We start from the raw sequence: 21,131 nt of genomic DNA on the forward strand, positions 1-21,131 counted from the left end.
CTGATTCATATTCTAACACAACATAGAAAGCTTAAAAGAAGCGTATGTTGGAGATCCTTAAAGATTTTTTTTTTCTTTTTTTATGGTTGTAGATTCAAGTCCATATCATCTTATTTCATAGTTTATTTGAAATTTTTTTAATATAATTTTATTATTTAAGCTTTTTAAATTGATTAAAAAATTTTATTTACCTGCTAATTGAAATAATATTTATCAACACATTGCAACTAATCCCTGAAAAGAAAAGATAATTATCAATAACATCCCTTACATTACAATCTATTGACAAGTTGAGGTTATAAACAATATTTTAATAAAATAATTTTATTTAATACTTAAAAGTTTAGCCTAGAATTTTATAAATACTATACTATATACACCTTGATGTGTTATACCTACAATCAAGTGCCTTCTCAAGCCCCCTAATAGCTGCTAACACAATCCAACTTGCTTTAAACTTCCTAATAGCACAGCAGTGCATGTTAAGTAGTTCTTCATACATTCCAATTTTCACACAAGTTAGAATATGAAGATTCAAGTTGAAATATATATGGTTAAAGTGGTTAGGCAATAAAAACTCACCACTTCCAATCAAAGAGGAATTCAATATTATATCTGAAAATTTGGCTCAATGCTAAATGTATCCCTTGCTCAAAAAAAATGGGGTTTGAATCCTCCTTCTTTCAATCAAAAAAGAAAAAAAAAAAGAATTCAATGCCAATTATGTGGAGAGAAATTAAGTGATGATGATCTATGAACAATATACAAAATTCATATACTTAAAAAAATATGGACTTGGCATATTGCATACAAGGTGGCAGTTGGGAGGTCAAGAAACCAAAAAAACAGAAAATCTAGTGTAAATAGAGAAATAAATATATTTCCTTGTAAGAGAACCTTTACCATGCAGACAACATAAACCATACTTAACCTGAGACTTCTAGAATCTGGACTCTAAGAAATTTATAATAACTAAGGAATCTGCAAATGGTCCTTTAAGACCAAAATTGAAATTGCTACTGTACTTGTATTTGCAGACAATGGAGATCAAGTAGTGTACAGAAATGATGATTTAACTCTGACCATCCATGGTCCTTCTCAGGTGCTCCAGCACGAGTTTTTCACCAGTGAGGTGTTCAACCAATCCTTCCATTTCAGAGAAACTAAATTAAGAGCCCAAATAATCAAATTGGAATATATTAATAAAATTAACATTAATACCCTAACACCTAGGTCATTTAGTTAAAAGTAAATATACATAACATTAAAAAGAAGGAAGAACAATTATATTCAGATTACTACCATTAGTGTAATCTCGACAGTCATGAAGCCCCACTCTCAAATCAGCTCCCCATGTGTTGTTGAACTTGTAGGCTTTAGCTACAGCATCCTCATTGGAATATCCAACAAACCAACATTTTCTCCTAGGCAGTTTTGTTAACTTCCTTGCTAGAACAACACCTATTGAAAGTGTTATTGTAGTACATATTATGAAGGAAAAAAGTACTGGTGTCATCAATAACAAAGCAATGCCAAACTTTAAACTAATCCACAATAAACGTTTCCAGCAACCCAAATTGGAAAATTTGCTTTTTGTGGATTTATGTATGTTAGAATTGAGATTGTTTTTAAAGATTTAACTCCTCTAGGTGAAATCCAACTCTTGTTGATGCCTTTAGTTTCTGCAAAATAGCGGCAGAAAACTAAGCAAGTTTTGTTTAAGTGGTCAATACAACAGCTAGTGGGAGTAGGTTAGCTTGATATACTGCTACGCCAGACTACCAGCAGAAGTGATGACTTAATGCTGAGATATTTGTACTTATTTTGTAAGCAAATGACTGGTGTATATGTATGCTTTTGCAGATGAATCAAATGTGAGAAGTTTTCTGCATCTTTTCTTCTTGTTCTCTCTTTCCTTTTCTCTGCAGACTTTATCAAGGAAAACAGCTATTCTCCTGCTTCTTCATTCTCTGTTTTGTTTAAGCTGTATTTGATTTGTTTCTTCACAATATATGTTCACACATCTGTCCCTAAATGTTGGCAGTTTATGGATATTCCATCAAATGTTGTAACCCAAATTATAAAATATTCTCAAAATGCAACAAGTGTGACTAGCAGAAATATAAGTTCTTATGTTCAAAACCCGTTAGAAAAAGCATGCCAGCTGTATACCGAACCTAACTAAGAGGAAAATCTAACATAAGCAACTCAATTAGAAAGAAAATCCAGTTCAATAATCAATCTATAATCTTATATCCCTTTTTCAGAAATATGGATTGCTTGGATTCATTAATCCGTTTAAAATCTCTGGTCTGTCTTCACTCAATCAAGCTCCTTGTAGATTGCTTGGATTGAGGCCTATGTGCTCAAAGGCAGAAATTTATGGCAGATCCCAATTTCTTAAGGATGCAGCGGGAGCTGGAAAAAGCTGCTTCAACTCAGACAGGTTGCCTCTAGGTTTATTCAGCAGAACAATGGGGGAGAGATATGGAAGGTTTGCTGAGCAAAAAAAAAAAAAAACGATGTGGAGGTTCCTGGAGTTGATTACTCTGCTGCCTCTGAATGGAATGAGATCAGGCACAAACAGGTGAAGATTGAGTGGCATAGGCTTGTATGGTTTCAATGTCACATTCCCAAGCATGCTTTGATTGCTTGGATGGCTGCACTTGACAGACTTCCTACTAAAGACAGACTGCTTTCATGGGAAACTTCCATTAGTGGGTTTGTTTGTTGTTCCAACATGAGCTGGAGACAAAAGATCACTTGTTTTTGACATGTGATTATCTAAAAACACACCTGCCAGCTTGTAATATTTGCAGAGAGCTCTCTGGCTGGAAGGAAGAGCTGCATTGGGTGGTTAAAAGACTCAAAGGGAACGCTTATGTTTGTCATATTTGGAAGGAGAGAACCAACAGATTTTATGGGTACATTGCAAGGACCAGTTCACAGATTTATTGCAATATTGTAGACGCTGTTCATTTGAGGCTTTATGGTTTAAAGAATATTGGTTATAATTCTGTTGATAGGGATATGAACAGCATGGGGACTAACTAGCTCCATTTTCAATTAGTTTCTGTATTGTTGTCCTGGCAGCTTGCTGCATGTATTTGTTGCTGTCTTGACAGCTTGTTGTATTTGTAGCAATTTTCACTGCTTCTTATGGGTAACACAGAATTGACTAACCAAAAAATAAATCCTACATCCCTCTTCGATTTTTGAGAATCAGACTCATACATTCGTTTCAAGTTACATGAAGAGTGATGACAATCTGCATGCAACTAAACAAATAATCTTGAACCACAGAAACAAGGCAAAACAGAATGAAGATCACAGTTAATGCTGAACAAAACATTCTTCGGAAACCAATGGGAGATTTCTGATTTTGAGGTCTCCATGAACCAAGCAGGCAAGCAATATGAAAAGGATGTGATATGACTGACATACCTTGGAGGGCTGCTGAACTTTCAAATCTGATACATTGATAAATTTATAAGCCAAGTAGTCCATAAATAGTTAGGGTTGAAAATTTCCTTAAAGATCATTTAAGTTGTGAAAAATAATGTTTGACAGTGCTCACCTGGTACTGCTCTACCAGATAGAGCTGCAAGTGCTGTGTATATGTTTTCTGGATCTTCAGGTTGAAAATCAAAAACAAAGGCCTGCATATAATTTTCAGACTGCATCAGTGAAAGAAGACTGAAAATCCCTTCAATGTTAACCAAATATATCAACGAGACATGAGAATGTAAACTAAAATCATCATACATCCTAAATCCTAAGTGTCCACGAACAAAAATGCGTCTCCAAGCTGACAGTTAAACTAAAATCTATGCCACCAGGACACTTGAAAATAAAATTCAAGATAACATTACTGGAATTGAAAGTGATCAGAACAGGAGTTGGTATGGCAATAGATAATGGGATCAGAATTCTCATGTGCTCTTGATTCGAAAGTCAAGTAAATGCTTGAATTTCACTATTTGAGAGGCATTTACATTTCTAGGACCATTCCGTGTAGGTGACTATTAAGCCAGTTTTGGCACTAAGATGGATCAAAAGGGAAAGAGATGACTGCAAGCGGTAAGGGCTGCACTTATTGCAGCTGCTCTACCTAGAATATTCATTTACCCATAGGAAAACTTTAAGAACTAGCACTACTAAATTACAGCAGAACTCTGTCAAATTCTAGTAGAAGATAATTTTGCCTAAACTTGTAGCTTGCCACCGCAATCAGTTAGGGAGTTGTTAAAAACAATTTGCAAGAGGATTTCATCCCAACTACCAGAAAATGAAATCTTAACAGAGCAAGAAGAATGCCATTACATAGTGCCGACTTCAGATAGGTTTTTGAGACAAAGCTAGGTCCTACTAACACAACAGCAAAGGCCCAAAAAGAAAAAAAAAAAACAGAGACGCAATAAAACTAGTATGGGGATAATGAAGAGGAAGGAACCTGAGAAGGGAGAGGAGAAGAAGAGGGTTTGACGATGACCATGAAGTGCTGCAAGTCCCAGAAATTGAGGGAGTACGCGGTAGACATGAAAAGCTGGGCTACGCCCTTTGTAGCTCTTAGTGGCACTGCTGCCACATAAACTTCATCTTTGCCTCTTGTCAGTGTTGATTTTGTGAAGGAAAGAGAAGACATTTTAGATACTGAATACGGAAATGAACCGTTAAAGTAGTTGAAAAAGAGATGAGTTGAGTACAGTAAAGAGTATCCACCCAAACAAGGTAAGGCCCCTAATGGGCCTCCAAGAGTCATAAATAAACTATTATTATCATTGGTCTATGTATGTATCAATGTATGGGTGGTGCCTGACTCGTTTGCTCGCAATTCTCTAGAGATGGTCTTGAAGATGACTGAAAATTATAGCCTGATTTCTTCTGATGCAGACAGAAAAATGGCAGTGTTTACACTTGAGGAAATGACTGATTTGATGAAGTCAACACCAATTGGCTCGGTTTAGGAAAGCGTTAAATACAAAACTCGGTATAGCCTGATCAACTTAATAATTTAATATTGGCATGACCAACCACTGAATTATATTAATGATGGATCTTTTTCATACTTAATGAACGTATTAATTTGGTTATTTACAATTGTTCTTAAAATAGAAAAGTTTCTTTTGATATTTCTACTTCTAACAGAGTAGAAGAAAAGGAAAATGAAAGTTGCATTCTAAAATTCTCATTAAGTCTTCGAGTTGCTCGAAATAGGAAGCAATAGGAGGGAGATCAAATCATACTATTAAACCAGCAGAATTTGTAATATAAAAGATCGAGACTCACCAACTGTCAACACACTGCATCACACTATCATGTAATCAGAGACCACATTTTATGCTAAGTTAAAATGCCCAATGCTAGAAACAAATGTGGCAAGTGAAATTGGATGATATTGTAATTTCATTTTTCCAGATCAGGAAGTTGGAAACGGACTATGACCATGTATGAGATTTGTTGGTTTTATGATTCTAGACTTAGAGCGAGGCTCCAAAGGTAATCACCTATGATTAGGGGTGGAACTAACCAATTTTTATTGAGGGGTCAAAGGCTAAGAAAAATAAAAGTTAAAAATTTTTAAAATTAATATATTAAACTTAATCATTAATAATCAAAAGATTTAAAATAAATAATAATTTTATATAACATGTAAATAAAAAAATTTTATAATAATACTCTAGAAAAATTTTGTTCGACGATGGTAATATTTTTTTAAGTATAAACAACTAAATTATTTATAAAAAACTTATCATCAATTTTGTTTCGAAGTCTTGTCTTTATCGATATAAACGACTAAAAAATTAATTTAGTCAATATTTAATATTCTTATTTTATTATATTTAAGTTTATAATACAAAATATTAAACTATAATGCATAAAATATAAATAGTTAAATATGATATACATAATTAATAATTTTTTCTTATACTCAAGATAATTTTCTTTCAACTAAATATAAAATATAAAGCACATTAAAAACATATACTTAAGATAATTTTTTCTTATATAATTAGGATTAATAAAAAATAATATATTAGTGAAATTTTAAACAATAACCAATAATACAACACTTGAACTTATATTTGAGATTACATATACAATAATTAATTTTTAATTTTTAAAAATTAAAATCATTAAAAAAATCCATATAACAGAAAAAAAATCATGACAAGTAGGAGATATAATTTATATAACAAAAAAAATATAATTGATGATTTGTAAAAATTTAAAACAAAAAATCTATAGAAACTTAAAATATATGAGCAAATAGAATATAATTGAAAAAACTAAAAAAATATAAATAATAATAGTAATANACAGAAAAGAAAAGAGAGAAAGATGAGTGGAGAAACTTAAAAAATTTAAAAAATTTAAGAATTTGAGTAAAATTGAATGAGCTTGTAAAGTCATTTTTATTATTTTTTAATTATATTAATTATTTAATAAAAATTATTAAAAAATATATAATATATAAAAAATTTCAAAATTTTTGGGAGGGCCATTCCAAAGGGACGCTCCGCCCCTGCCTATGATCATTATCTTACCTGGCTAGAACGTCTATGGTTTACGTTCTTATCATGTTAAATTAAGTATTATATGTAATTGTCTAGTTTCTTAAAATTAACAGACTACCTAATAAGAAGGTCTACAAATAAGCATGAGGTCTTTTCCCAAATCACGAATACTGTTAGTCAAAAAACTAAGGTGAAAACCAAACTCTCTTCTTTCCATAGAAAAACCACTCTCTTTTGTAAGACTAAGGTTTTTGTATTGTCCAATGGATGGTTATGCTTGATTGTAGTATATATCACCATGGGTTTTTGGGAGCCAATAAGCTCATAAAACATCCACAATCAAGATCTTAGAGTCACTCATGATCAGCATTAGTAAAATTATTCTGTAATTTTCTTAATCTATATATTTTTCCTACACCGATATCATAGCTAATTCAAGAATTTTCATGTTGTTTTGATCTTTAGAAAACATGATTAACATGCTAAAAATCCTTAATTATGCCTTTGTTTCATGATTATCTCGTTTTTAAAGCTCTTATGAAATGTTAATGACAATTATAAAAAGGCATGTTTCAGAGTATCATTTTTTCATGATATGATGCACATAATACCTAACAAAATATGAAAATTTTGAGCATTATGTAATGACTAAACAGGGAGAATTACAAAACACTAATCGTTTGACTTGAAACTTTGATTGATTTTTCTCTCTATCATCAATGAATTTTCACGTATGATTTTTATATAGATGGAATTCTTGTATGATAAGTAATCCATGATATATTATTTATATAATTTGGAATTGTGTGTCGAGACACAATTAGATAATCATGTTATCGTGTATCTGTATAACTAGTGACTCATTTATATATTAATATTTTTATGATAATTAAGATTTATTGATATTGAATTTTAGGATATTTGAAAAATATTATGATATTAATAATTTTTGTTGCAAAGTTGAAAAATAGAATTCTATTTTACTTGTACATAATTTAATTTAATTGTTTTAATCGTATTAATCCTGTGTTAACTGTATCAATCATGTTAATCGTGTAGACAAGTTATAACTCGTATAAATTTTAATCATGTCGTGTCATATAAAATTTAACTCAATACGTTTAATAAACATATTAGCTATATCGTGTCATGTTACACGATTATTAAATATATCCATGTACGTGTTTAAGTGTCACATCTCGTTGCCAAATCATGACCAGCGCGAAAGCGCAATGGACATAAACTTTCATCACAATATTGGTGCCCCTGTCTATGAACAACAAAAGAGGATATTGCAACTAAACAAAATAGAACAAAACAAAATAACCCATTTGGTATGGTACTGGTGCAGCTAGTGAATACCTTAAATTCCTACCAAGGTTGTCGAAAGAGGATCCACCTCAGAGATAAGCTCTATCTAACTTGAGATCTTAAAACAAAAATATGAGATTTTTAAAAAGAGTGAGTACAAGATACTCAGTTAAGGATAAGGAAGGAAATGAACATTAACAGAAGAGTATTTAATAAACCATGCCACTAGTTTGAAACTATGCAATTTTATTTGAAAATATGAAACTATGAATGCACATACTCAAAATCCATCATATTTTATTTATTAAACATTGATATAATCATGTTCTGGAAAACCAAGGTCTTTATGTCTCAAATCATATGAAAAGGAATAATTTTTTTTCAAAAATAGGGGATAAGTATCAATACACCAAAAAACAAGCCTTGGGACTTCATTCAAAATCTGTATGCTTTGGTGTTTTTCTCATTTCAAAACTTTACCACACTTGATCTAATCACACAACTCAATAAATATTCTAATTTTCAACACATTCATACAACTTTAAAGTAATGAAAAGCTTAAAAAATATAAATTAAATCATCCAAGCATCATGATTAAAATTTAATACACTAGTGGAGCAACTTAAAAAGTACAAAATACAAACATATCACACATGATAAGTGGCCAACCCATATAGCTAGTGCACTCGGACCTACTGACTTCAATATCACTTTTGCCATCCATCGGCCACAAGGCTAGCGCCAGTTACCCCTTTTTCCCTTGCTAGCTAAGGTGGTCCTATTCTGTACAATAGTTAGCAGAACTACTGCTATCCCAAGTCCTCACTTAAGTGCTCCACATTGAAAACATTTTCCCATAAATTTCCATTTCCAACATGAACAAAAATAGTATATTTATACCACACATATTATTTCATAAAGTAAATTGATTATAGAACCATATATGCTACTAACATTTAATGGCTCTCTAACAAATTAATAATACTTCCAATATAAACATAGTTGAAGGCAAAACATACAATACAAGGGCTCACGTCCCATTCACATTATTTATAGCATTGATCATAACATAATAAAAACGTTACATGCATTTTTCTAAAATAAATTAACTATGTATCTTTCACCTTTTATGTTACCTTGTATATGGATACGGGTTCGGGTTTGGATAATTGGATACCCATGAAGAATATTTTAATAATTTTTTTACTAATAAGGGTTTTTAAATGGGTTAGGGTAATTATAAGATAGTGAGAATGTATTAGGGTTAGGGTTAAGGCAGTAAATTTTAAAATTATATAGGTAGTTAATAGGATTCAGGTATTTGATTTTTTATAGAATTAGGGTTCAGGTACCTCAAATTTAACGGGTACCCTACTCGTTGACAACCTTAGACACTTTTGGGCTTGGCTGCAAAGGATTGAACATTTTGTTCAAAATGTATTGATACATTTGTCTCGATACTTTTGAGATAGTGAGCATTTGTAAAATTTCTATCGATACATTTTGAGAATGTATCGATAGATTGAGTTTAACTTTGCAAATTTTGACTTTTTTCAAGAAAATGTATCGATATATTTTTATTTCTATCGATACTTGTCCAAATGTATCAATACATAATGAACATGTATCGATATATTTAGATAAGAAAGTACTTTTTAAAGTCCTTTTTCATTGTTCTTCTTTTCAAACTCATTTGAGAGTACTAAAGAATGTCTAGGCTTGATTTATCAATACTTAAAGATAATTTTGGTCATTTTTTTTGTCATTTCAAAACAAGAGATCAATTTGAAAGTTACAGAGCTAACATACATTGATACGCAAAACAACTTCATTAGAGGTTTAATTAGGCAAAAAAATTGATCTTAAAAGATATTTTCACTTGTCATATAGTTGTAGATCCTTTGACAAATTGAGTTATGCTTATGTGACACATGTTAACTCTTTAGGACTTCATAAATGGTTCTTTTTATTCAATCTTTGTATTCAACTTTTAAGATATTAATAATATGTATACATTTTTTATTCCATAAAGATGCATTTATGTCTATATATTAATTAGCACAAAAGATGTAAAAAATATATCAACAAGCTTGAGATTGGCTTACTCACATAAGAAATCACTTATGGCACCTTTAAAGGCAAGCAAAGATGAAAGATAAACTTCTAATGCTTTATATAGCAAATAGAGCTTGAAATGTCATCTTGATTGGTTCTAAGTGTCTGTTTGGGCTGACTTTTTTTTAGCTTATCTATCTCTTAAAAGTAAAAGTCAAGCCAAACAGGATTTTGAGAAACTCTTAAAAACATAGCTTTTTTTAAAGAACAAAATCTAAACAAAAAAAAAAAAAAAGCTTGAAGAAAAGTTCCAAAGATGAGCATTCTCTTCTCTTTTTTTAAAAACTCACCAGCTTTTTAGGAAAATTTTTCTTTTTTTCCAAAAATGTCTTCATTTATTAAAAATAATCTCAACATTACCTTTTATCGTAATTTTAATCAAAATTAGAACTTATATAGGTTGTTTTGCCAAACAACTTATCTATAAAAAAAAATTTATAAAAATAAATTTACCAAACAGTTTTAGCTTAATTTTAAAAATTATTATTTTTCATAAGAGCTTCATATAGCTCTTAAGCTAAAAAAAAGAAGTCAAGCCAAACAAACTCTAAGATGAGGTCCATTCAATAAATAATAACTAAGGGACCAACAGTGGATTAGCCCACAATCCAGCCTATACAGTAAGCTAGTTGTGAGACCTAATTTAACGCCTAGAATGGCGAACAAATGGAGAAATTAAGTTAAGGGTTGTTGAAGGGCAACTAGACTAAGATTTGTACGATGTTTTGGAGTTTGACATACCGACATAGAAAGAGACCTTCCACCATGGCATGTACTTCATACTACATGTGTCTTATGAATGACACAAGAGGTAGAAAAATGGATCCCTATATCTTCATCATGTGAGTTCTAAAGAGGTTAATAAAACTTCATTATACCTTTTATGACATTTAACTATGTCATAAAGTGAGGAATGGATGTTTGTTACTTTAGTATATTAGCTAAGACCATGGATGATTCGATTATACAGGACATTATTGGAAAAATGGTTTTTCTAAAGTAAGTGGCATGTGAAAGGGATTCAAATCATGCTAAGGTGATCATACACAGCGGAATATTATTACAATTTTAATCCCCTAAGCATGGATCACTTTAATTGAAACTAATCTAAAAAAATCACAAGAGAAAGATTATGACATACTTGAAAGTTTAATGTCTGCTTTCTTCGGTGGAGTCTTCCTTGGCTTTTCATTTTTTGACTTTTGTACATCAACTAGGACTTATCAAACTATAGCAACACAATTGTCCTGCCTCTAATGGTGATCCACACAATGATTTGCCGAAATCTCTTCACTAAGAGTGTGTGAATCACTAAGCCACAGTTTGTACTAGCAAACTCTCAACTTTGAGCTCTCTTGCGTTTCTCTCTTTTTGGCTATGATCTTTTCTCAACACATAAGAAATAAAACAGGACTCTTCTGTACGTTCAAGAAGAGGCTAAAGGATTCTTTTGTAAAGTGAATTGACTTACTTCATATCCAACAAGGATTAAAAAATGTCTAGGGCTAATTGGGCCTTTATTTAATACTCCATCAAATCATATTTGATTTAGCTCAATACCTAATTGGATTAAGCCTTTATAAAATCAATTAAATCACATCTAATTGAACTCAAATTAATTTCTGTAATTCATCTTATGTGTGTGACCCATTAGGTACTCAACATGTTAGTAATAAATATAAATTAATTCAATTAAAAATTTATAATTACATTTATAGATCATCAGCAACATCTAACAATACATCATGACCACCCAAATGCTAGGAAAGTCAATATGGTTTGACTAATCTTTTAGTGTACAGTATTTCAATGTAATTGAATCTTTTCATCATATATCCCAAACAGACTTCTGACTCGGTGTCTACTTTCTAACTTATCTTTATTAGTCCTACACCTTCCATATTAACCTATTGAGATTGCCGTGGCCAAGGACTTTTAGTCAACATAAGCTATGAGCAAATGAGATATGTCCCTTTCAAATTATTTGGGGTGATGAATCCTCTTTGGACTACTTATTCACTTCGCATGCTTCATGCTATACCCAAAAGCATCTTGTTTAGGCATCTGATTGCCTTCAGACTCGTAGAGGTGAAATTAAAGCATGACAATTCACATACAAGATGATCTGGTATCACAAGTTGAAGGATTACTTACACTACTGATACAAGAGAGTATTTTCATAGACACTTAAGTAAAATACCAAATGAAACTCTCATAGCGGGTCATATTTAGTGAACTTGTTCCTTAACAAGTACCCATATAATATCTCCAAGTATCTCGCATACTTCAACCTGTGAGATCAGTTGCTTACTTCCAAAATAAGGAGGCTTAGCATGTATCAGCCTTTGAGCATTATCAATGTCTTTTTTTTTTTACAATACAATGACCAAGAACATATTTAGGAATAAGGCTTTGATGCATAAAAATCTCTTAATTGTAATCTTTATAATTTCTTTGTAAGGCTATTATATTCCAAGGATTTTATCTATATAAGTCTCTCATAACTCTTTATAAATAAACTTATGGATAAAAAAATACCTCATACATTATATAAAATATCCATAATGTATTTAACATAAAATATAACTAATTAATGTAACATTTTACAAGTACAAAACGATTGGCTTGTAAGGTTTACACTACCAACATAAAGACAAAGGATAGACTATTTGATACTGTATCAATGCAATATATTTAAGGTTGACACATGATGTTGCTTCTGAGAGCTATGAAATAATTGTAAATATGAGTTACAAAGTGAAAAAAGTTGAAGTATGCTTATCGAGGGATTTGAGATACTCAACTTAATGTGATCAAATAAGTTTAGGGCATACAAGATACTATATTTTTAAAGAGATGATGGCTCTATGCTAGCTCTAAGGAGGTTTTAGAATAGAGCTCTCAAAAATTCAAATGAAGTACTATCACGCAATCAATTAGCCAATATGAACTTGGCAATGGGAGGCCGTGACAAGTCATTTCCATATGCTTCTTTCGGAAATATGAACTTGGCAATGGGACAATTAAGAGAGTGGTTGGAGGACTTCGCCATCATCTGCACGCAGTAGATGTTGAACTTTTTAGAATAACACCCATGATAATCACCCTATTTGGATAGGAATATACTTTACCATTTTATCTTGGTAATGCAAACTGTAAGTAGGTATAAGGTCTTTCATTAAAATAGAACTACAGCTAACCAAAAAAAAAATTAAGGTGAAAACCAAAGTCTCCCTTCCTTAGAAAAAAATCAATCTCAAGGTTTTTATATTATGAAAAGTGTGTTTCTTGCTTGATTTTAGAGTAATTTTTCACCTCGAGTTTTTAGGGATCAATAGGTTCATAAAATGTCCAAAATCAGAATTCTGAAATAACTTTGCATTACTATTGAAAAAGTCGAAGCCTGGTACAAGTTTAATCAAAGTAAAATTATTTCTTAATTTTTATAAATCCGTATATTTTTCCTACAAACTAAAAATTAAATCATTTAAAGAACCAATCCTGATCTCGGATTTTGGGTATACTTGAGCAATTGGATGAAATTGGACAGAGGACAATTGTTGAACAAAAGATACTAGGACTTATTATTATCAAGACAACACGCACACTGCCTCTTCTAATAAACAAACAAGCAAAATAATAAATTTAAGCAACTTGCTTGGGACCAAGAACCATCCCTTAAGAGAGAACAGATGAGCATAAAAACCCCCCCAATGCAACTTTAACACTGTGCCACATGCCAATGTATATTTAGCCACATGGCAAGTTGTCATTGGTTGGTCATTTCCATTCCCCGGTCCCAAGCCTCACCCACATGACACCATCCTTATTGTAACTACATAGAAACTAATTGACTTGACATGCAAACTTAGCTAACAGTAGCCACTAGACAGACTTCCATTGATGATTGATCTGTATCTCACAAGCTTATTACTCAGTCTTCTCAGCTGGGGCTTCTGTTTCAACCTTCTCCTCAGCTTCAGCTGGTTTTTCTTCTTCCTTAGCAACTTCCTCTTTGGGTGCTTCAACTGGGGCCTCTGCTTCTGGTTCTGCTGCTGCCGCTTCGCCAGACTCCGTAGTTTCTTTGGTTTCTTCAGCAGGTTGCTCAGTGGTCTCCTTGCTCTCCTCGACAACTACTGGCTCCGGTACTGTTTCCTTAGGAGTGTCCTCTTCTTTTTTCTCAACCTCTGGCTCCTCAGTGACAACCTTGGCCTCTTCTACCACCTCCTTGGTTTCAACTTTGGTCGAGGCTTCAGGCTCCGGAGCCACGGGTTGTTCAGATGCTGCTTCAGGCTCTGCTTCCTTTGGCTCTTCAGCAACAGGTTCCGTTGCAGGAGCTACGGCGGCTACCTCTTCTGTTGTAGTTTCTTGAACCTTGATTGATTCTTCAGTTTTCTCCTCATGAAGTGCAGTTTGAACTGATGCAACCTATAGAACACATCAAGTAAGAAAACATACTTATTACTGAATTGATTATTGGGCGATCAGAATCATTTGCCACTTAAGTGAAGAGTCAGAAATGTGAATTGGATACAAACAGTCTTGTAAATCTTGTTTGAACTAAGCTTTTTAGTATAGTGATCAGCTAGTAACTATTACAAGTGATTGCATTATATCCTTGTCTTACTGTATATAAAGAGAATCAAGTTTCTAAAAGATGAAGTCTAACAAAATACGTAGCGCAAAAAGGGATTTCAATAACGAATATTAAGATCATAATCGTTTGACTTGATCTTCATTTTCACTATTCCAATCAGCTCCATCCTTAAAACTAGATCAGGTGACAAATGGTATAAAACTAGGTGCATAGATGAGCTAATGAACGCAAATGAATTGAAAAACCAATCTCAAATGGAGAACTTAATAAGAATTCAATACCTCAGCAGCAGCCATAGGATTCCCAAGGAAATGTGAATAGAACTACAAATAAATTTGGTAGCAGGCAAACAATTGAAGGCAAGCAGAGAGAAAGAACGCTTTGAGATATGCAGAGATGATCAAAAGAGAGTGGTTTATATAGAGGTGTAGAGGCCGAAAAGTTTATGAGAGAGGGGGGGCGTGTGCAATTGAAGAATCTTGGGATTTGACACCTCATCTCACTGACTACAAGGTAATTAGCATGTTCGGCAATAATGTTAAAGGTCTGTCTTAGAGATGAGGTTATGCTATATTTAATTACACTTGTTTGTAAATTTTTGATTGGAGAGCCAAATTAATAATGGCAGCCATTTTCAGCTAAGCCATCATCTTCTCTTGGTTTTGTAATTGTGTGCTTCGTGCAGTCGGGCTTGGAGGTGACCTGACCATCATCCATTCATGTTCCAGCACACACATTTTAGTCAATTTACTATTCATTTACCATCTGTTAACTATGCCACTAGCAATTCCAACTCTTTTTATAGTCGGCAAATCATCCAATAAACAGTTTCTTTTAATAAAATTTCCTGTTCTTGCCTTGGACTAGGCTATCTAAAAATCAGCCATAACAAGGTAAATCTGAAGTGTTATTTTCTACTCATAAATTGCTGGAGACCCCTTTCAGCTTTAGGACCGAAACAGGTGAGCCATTAAATAATATTAGATTGGAGAAGCAAGTGATCAACAGAGGCAGCGCAGCTGATATGGAAAGTTTGGCCGACCAGGCCGCACAAAGATTCAAACCAATAGGTATGATTTACTTGGAAGAAACGAATCAAATTCTGATGTGGCAGGTTACATGGACCACGACTTTGCGCCTTCTTTTGGTTAAAAGTGGCAAACCTTTCGCCATCTGATGAGATGGCCGTGGCCCCCACGTGGGACATACCCTGATGCTGACATTCATGACTGGCTGTTGAGTCATGTTGAGGATCTATAGTTTTCGGCCCTCTTGGCTTAGTTGGAATAACTCCTTTTTTTTTTTTGTTCTTTCAATAAAAGCCGGGGCATTGTCAGGTGTTTAGGACACGAGTTTACAGTTTCTCTACTTGCCTTACCAAATTTACTTTCTGTATAGTATGAAAAATAGATGTTTCAAATGAATAAATTCATTCACTTCCAACAGGGTAAGATCTTAAATACGAGCACTTGAGACCTGTGGTCTGAATGCTAGACTCGCAACCTTCGGCCACTTAGATTTGGCCCCTTCAAATTCACCGCACCGCCCTCCTATAATGGGTGCCTGTTTTCTAGGTTTGAGGTTTAACGCCACTATTGCTAACAGCAATAGGTTTATTAATTATACACTTTTAATTACTTTTTTTGCATTAAAATTTGTTTTTTTCTTTAATAACCTAAGCATGTGTGAAGACATCTATTCCAATTCTTGTAAATAAATCATGTGACTCGAAAGTACTGTTTTTTTTCTTCAAAATATTTATTTTTATTAATAGAAAAACTTAAACAGTCTCACAATTCAAAATAAAAAACTGCAAAGAAAAACATATGATACAAAACACTTAAAAAGAGAATAAAAATATTACATTACTATATATGTTTTACTTAAAAATCATTAAAAATTTACAAAACAACCCATAAATGATAAACTAACAAATGACATAGCTCCTTCTACTTTCAATCAGCAACACGTACTGAACATGTTTGATGAATTCATATTTTTTTTTAAATAATGCATCTGCAAAGTGATTAATTATGAAAATCAATATTATTCTGACTTTTTTTATTCTTTTAAAATTTTTAATACGTTTGCATCTAAGCTATATTCAATGACATGAATATATACATTTCAAAATCGGATTAAAAAATATGTTATATATAATTTAACATATTCATAATATTGCTATTTGGCACTTACTTTTTAAATCCCAAAATCGTAGGCTGGAGCTAAATTGAATCGGTTCCTAAGAAATTGATATAAACGGTAACAATCTCCGAAACTGTAAATTGACCAAAAATATGGTGGTGTTGAAGTTGAAGCGAGCAATTCGATAATTTCAGTCTGGATTATTCTTGGCATGTTGTGGATCCCTGAAGCAACATGCATGCTTGCTAACTGAAAACTTCGTACGATAGCAGGCACCTGATAGTGCCTCGAGATTCGTAAAAGTCGGACCCTCCTGGCTGGTGGTGACTTGGCCTCCTACCAGCTACAGTACAGTCCTACGTGCTGGTTCACAATTCCCATTCCAATTCAAAATCCAACGAAGCAAAAACAAATCTCCTTCTCTTGTCCTCCTTCGGCTGCTCTGTAAAGTTGGCCAACTCGGCTTTTGGGTTGTTTCTAATTCCTGCAAGGGCGGTGGAGGACCCACCAAAACTGGAGCCCACATGGGACAGTTGCTGCTGCTCACCACCGATGGAAATGTGACACGTTGCATGCACATCACCGACAACGTGGGATGATGTTTCTCCGTACCAGATCTTGTCATTTTACTTGGATTTCATTGGGTGGTTTTAGAGGAAGAAAACGACCAAGACCCCTGGGTGGGAGAGTCGGAGTGGGACCCTACGGTGGCCGTGCATCATGTATCCGTTGACGGATTTGATGATCGAAAGGCTTTTGTGTGGGTACATCACCATCTGAACCTGTTGTTGGAATTAACCCCTCTATGTTCAACGCCACGCATGATTATCAGGGTAATTTCTTCATTTCGGTGGTATTGCCAAAGTGGCATTTACCTTATTATCAGCACGTTAAAAGTCAAGCACAACACATGTAATTTATATTAATTCAAGTTCATCAAATGTACCCCACATTAATTTCAGATTATAGAAATATTGATCCTCAAAGAGGTTTAATCACGGCCAAATTAGTTATTAACAGAGAAATATTAACGTGTTCGACAACTTAATCATCATGTTAATCACAAAAAATATATACGTTTATATCATGACCAATGCACATCAGCTAAAATGATAAATAAGTTCTTAAACTATTTTTAAATAATTTTAACAAATTCTTGCTTTCTATTGAATCTAATTAAATTTTCATAATATTATTTTTCATTATTGGATCCCTTATTTAGTCAAAATGAAGAAGTGGACATAACATCGGCTAAGACTCTTGTCAACGTGGAATTTACAGGACAAGTGGACTAATGACATGGAAATAAGTCTCAAAATGTAAGGATGATACGGATAATGTTGTTGCAATTATTTTCTTGCATTTATATTTTCATCACCTTTTTTTTCTCTTCTCTCTCTCCTTTCATATTTTTCACTAGCCAACTAAATGTCCATCATAATGTTTACATATTATATAAACGTAAAGTTAGAGAAAATTGTAAGAGATAACCTTCTTCATAAGTTTCATTCAAAAATATCATTCATTATAATTTTAATTATTTTTCGTTAATGTTTGACATAATTTGACAACAATGCCCTTTAAACAATTTTTGATAAATTAAAATAGTTTCAGTGTTTTTTATCCCACTATTCAGATAAAAATTTTAAAATTAAATCCTGATTTTTCTTTCTAATCAAATATTGTCTATCTCGTCACTCCAAAGAGCAAAAATGACATCAAACTCTTTCTTATTTTGTTTTTTTTTTATGGTGGATCTTGAGGTTTTCAAGGGCGATGAACAGCGATTTTGCTATTCTATGGTAATTTCAGTCAGCATGATGAATTTTGTAACTGGATGCTTTTTGGAGATGCCTGTGTTGATAAGTTGGATCTGATTGGTTAAGATGATGGGCTCATGGAGAAAGAACAACTAAAGCATGTTTAATGAGTTTTATGATGGTTCACGATTTTGTTGTGTTTGGGATTGAGATAATTGTTAAGCATGTTTGTTGGAAATTTTGTTTCTTTTTATAGGATTTTGAGTAGGAATTATTCAGAAAATATTTTGTAAAAGGAGTATATTTTGTTTTTGCATAAAGGGAGTGAGTAAGGCCTTCCCGATAGGAATATATTTTGTCTTGCTTTGGAGGGTTATGGAGTTTTGTAATCTCTCTTTAATTAAATGCACAATTTCATGGCTTAGCAAAAAAAAAAAAGTAAGTTTTTTAGATTCTTAGGTTTATTGGTTTATTCACAAAACTCCAAAGTTGAGGAGTTGAAATTAATTAGACATTTCTATACATTAAAACTTTATATGACTTTGGTAACTTTAAACCTAGTTGCGAGCAGGCAAATCAATTAGTTATTAGATATTACATTACTGGTTTTTAGACATTGTATCACTGGTTTTTAAGTATTGCGAGACTGATTTTTAGGCATTACGTTACTTAATCATTGCATGATTGGCTTTTAGGCATTGCGTGATTGATTTTTAAGCAATACCTAAGTCACGTAATGCCTTACTAACTAGTTATGCAATGCCTTACTAACAAGTCACATAATGTCTTACTAACAAGTCATGAATGTCTATTAACTAGTCACGCAATGTTATATCAACTAGTCATGCAATACCTAAAAATTAGTCATGTAATGCTTTAAACTAGTCATACAATGTCCAAAGTCAGTCACGCAATGCTTAAAAATTAGTAACACAATGCCTAAAAACTAGTTATACAATGCCCAAAAACTGATTACGTAATGCCTAAAAATCACCAAAACTACTAAATTCCATTTAACAAGATCAATAACTTCAAACGATACACCATATTCCATTTAACAACATAATTAACGAATATGCTTACTTGACTCAAAATACTCAAACGTTTTTCTTCATATATCAAAAATAACTCAAAAGTGCTTAAAAATGCTTAAAACGCTCAAAGGTTTTTTTTATGTATTAAAAACTACTCCAAAATGCTCAAAATGCTTAAACATTTTTCTTTTTGGTAAGGAATATTCCAAATATGAATGATCTGAAGAGGAAAGCTCAAAGCATATGAGTCGGTTTGAGACTCAAACCTAAATATACTTGACCCGTTAATAGGTTTCGGGTTAAGGCGCGGAGCCAAATAAATGGGTCGATTTCATTAAGAGAAATTTTATCTAAATTTTAATTCTCTTGACTAAAAACAGTTAAAATTATAGAGTCTTATTTTCAGAAACGCTTTATACATGGGACCCATTTATAAAAGAACTCGTAAAGTTATGTCTCATTTTCTGATTAGAGAACATTAAGAATATTCTTGCACATAAAGCAATTTTAGATTAAAGAAGAAGAAGATTTTAATATACTAAATCAAAAATCAATAATGGTAAATCCTGAATTAAGTATAAATTAACAATGTGTAAAGTTTGAAAAATATTGTCCAAATAAAGAGTTTATATAAAAATTCAATAAGAATTAGTCTAACATTGCGACAAACTACAAAATCATGCTTCGAAACACTTTGGTACAAAGATTTTTTGTTGTCTTTTTTACTTAAAACTTCAATATGGGGTTTTAAGTTTTCAATTTTTACATTATAGTACCAAGCAAACCACAAATTTACAACATAATCACAATATCAAATCAAATTAAAGTACAATGGACATGTAACACTTGAACTTGAACTATATTTTTTTTTTTACGTAAATTATTTCAAATCTAAAGTTTCGTTCTAATTCATCTTCAGTCTATTAATGTTCAAAATGAACATTTTATCTTAAAAATTCAAATCTCATTAATGAATATTAAAAAATACCAAATTATTCATGACTATAAAACACCAAAATGCATATTTCAATTTAGATTACACATGTACACTTCAATTTATTATTTAGGGTTCTTCTTCATCATCTCCAACCACTAAAAACCCAAGCTGATCAACTGGTGCCAGAAGTAAGGAGATTAAATGGAGAAAACCATTGAGGTCCAAAGCTAATGTTGATGCTGCTATCTTCAAATAAAATGGTGAGGTAAAGGTAGGTGCGGGTTATTGGAGTAGGATCTTAGTGAATTAATGTGATTGTGTAAAGTATGGATTTCAAAAATTTATTTTATAAAGGAAGCAAGCAATCCAATTACACAAGCGGAAACACACATTATTATTATTGCAAGTAACATTATCACACAAAAAAATAAGAATCTATTAAGTAAGAAAAACCATACATTTTATTTTGAGATTCTTATTTTCGGATTCCACCATACTAATGAACGATTTCTCGACCAAACAAGTTTACCACTTATTTTTCAAAAATACTTTCAACTTGAACCTTGAGTGAACAAGGTGTGGAATGAAAAACTACAAGATGGCAACCGTTTTTTTTTTAAAAAAAAAGCTTAGAGGAGGAGAAGAGAAGTGACAGCTGAAACTTTTTTCAAGGAAAAGTATGTTTTATAATTTTCTTCCAATCTCTTCTTTTTT

At 32.4% G+C, this 21,131-nt stretch overlaps 2 protein-coding genes across 3 annotated transcripts; both read right to left on the reverse strand.

Annotated features, from left to right (window-relative positions):
- On the reverse strand, window positions 751-4,730 carry LOC18612385. 2 transcript variants are annotated; one of them, XR_001927445.1, is made up of 4 exons: window positions 4,454-4,730; window positions 3,578-3,659; window positions 1,303-3,470; window positions 751-1,146 (listed from the first exon to the last, which is right to left on the reverse strand). XR_001927445.1 is itself a non-coding variant. In XM_007049158.2 (4 exons), exons 1-4 carry the CDS (start codon window positions 4,643-4,645, stop codon window positions 1,073-1,075), a joined length of 507 nt encoding a protein of 168 aa, XP_007049220.2. In that variant the 5' UTR covers window positions 4,646-4,730; the 3' UTR covers window positions 751-1,072. The 2 variants fall into 2 exon arrangements, 1 of the variants encoding a protein (XP_007049220.2); XM_007049158.2 differs by having other exon boundaries at window positions 1,303-1,461.
- LOC18612387 (major latex allergen Hev b 5) lies at window positions 13,502-14,994 on the reverse strand. Its single transcript, XM_007049161.2, has 2 exons — window positions 14,823-14,994; window positions 13,502-14,372 (listed from the first exon to the last, which is right to left on the reverse strand). Exons 1-2 carry the CDS (start codon window positions 14,835-14,837, stop codon window positions 13,875-13,877), a joined length of 513 nt encoding a protein of 170 aa, XP_007049223.2. The 5' UTR covers window positions 14,838-14,994; the 3' UTR covers window positions 13,502-13,874.

This window comes from Theobroma cacao, chromosome 1 (genome assembly GCF_000208745.1).
Source record: "Theobroma cacao cultivar B97-61/B2 chromosome 1, Criollo_cocoa_genome_V2, whole genome shotgun sequence".
NCBI classification, from domain to species: domain Eukaryota; kingdom Viridiplantae; phylum Streptophyta; class Magnoliopsida; order Malvales; family Malvaceae; genus Theobroma; species Theobroma cacao.

What these genes read in the sequence shown, in the direction of transcription:
- LOC18612385 (XM_007049158.2), bottom strand. Translation starts at nt 4,645, where the DNA reads ATGTCTTCTCTTTCCTTCACAAAATCAACACTGACAAGAGGCAAAGAT. An exon ending in CTTCTCCTCTCCCTTCTCAG is followed by an intron (nt 3,660 to 4,453) that starts GTTCCTTCCTCT and finishes AATTATATGCAG; the next exon opens with GCCTTTGTTTTTGATTTTCA. An exon ending in ATCTGGTAGAGCAGTACCAG is followed by an intron (nt 1,462 to 3,577) that starts GTGAGCACTGTC and finishes CACTTTCAATAG; the next exon opens with GTGTTGTTCTAGCAAGGAAG.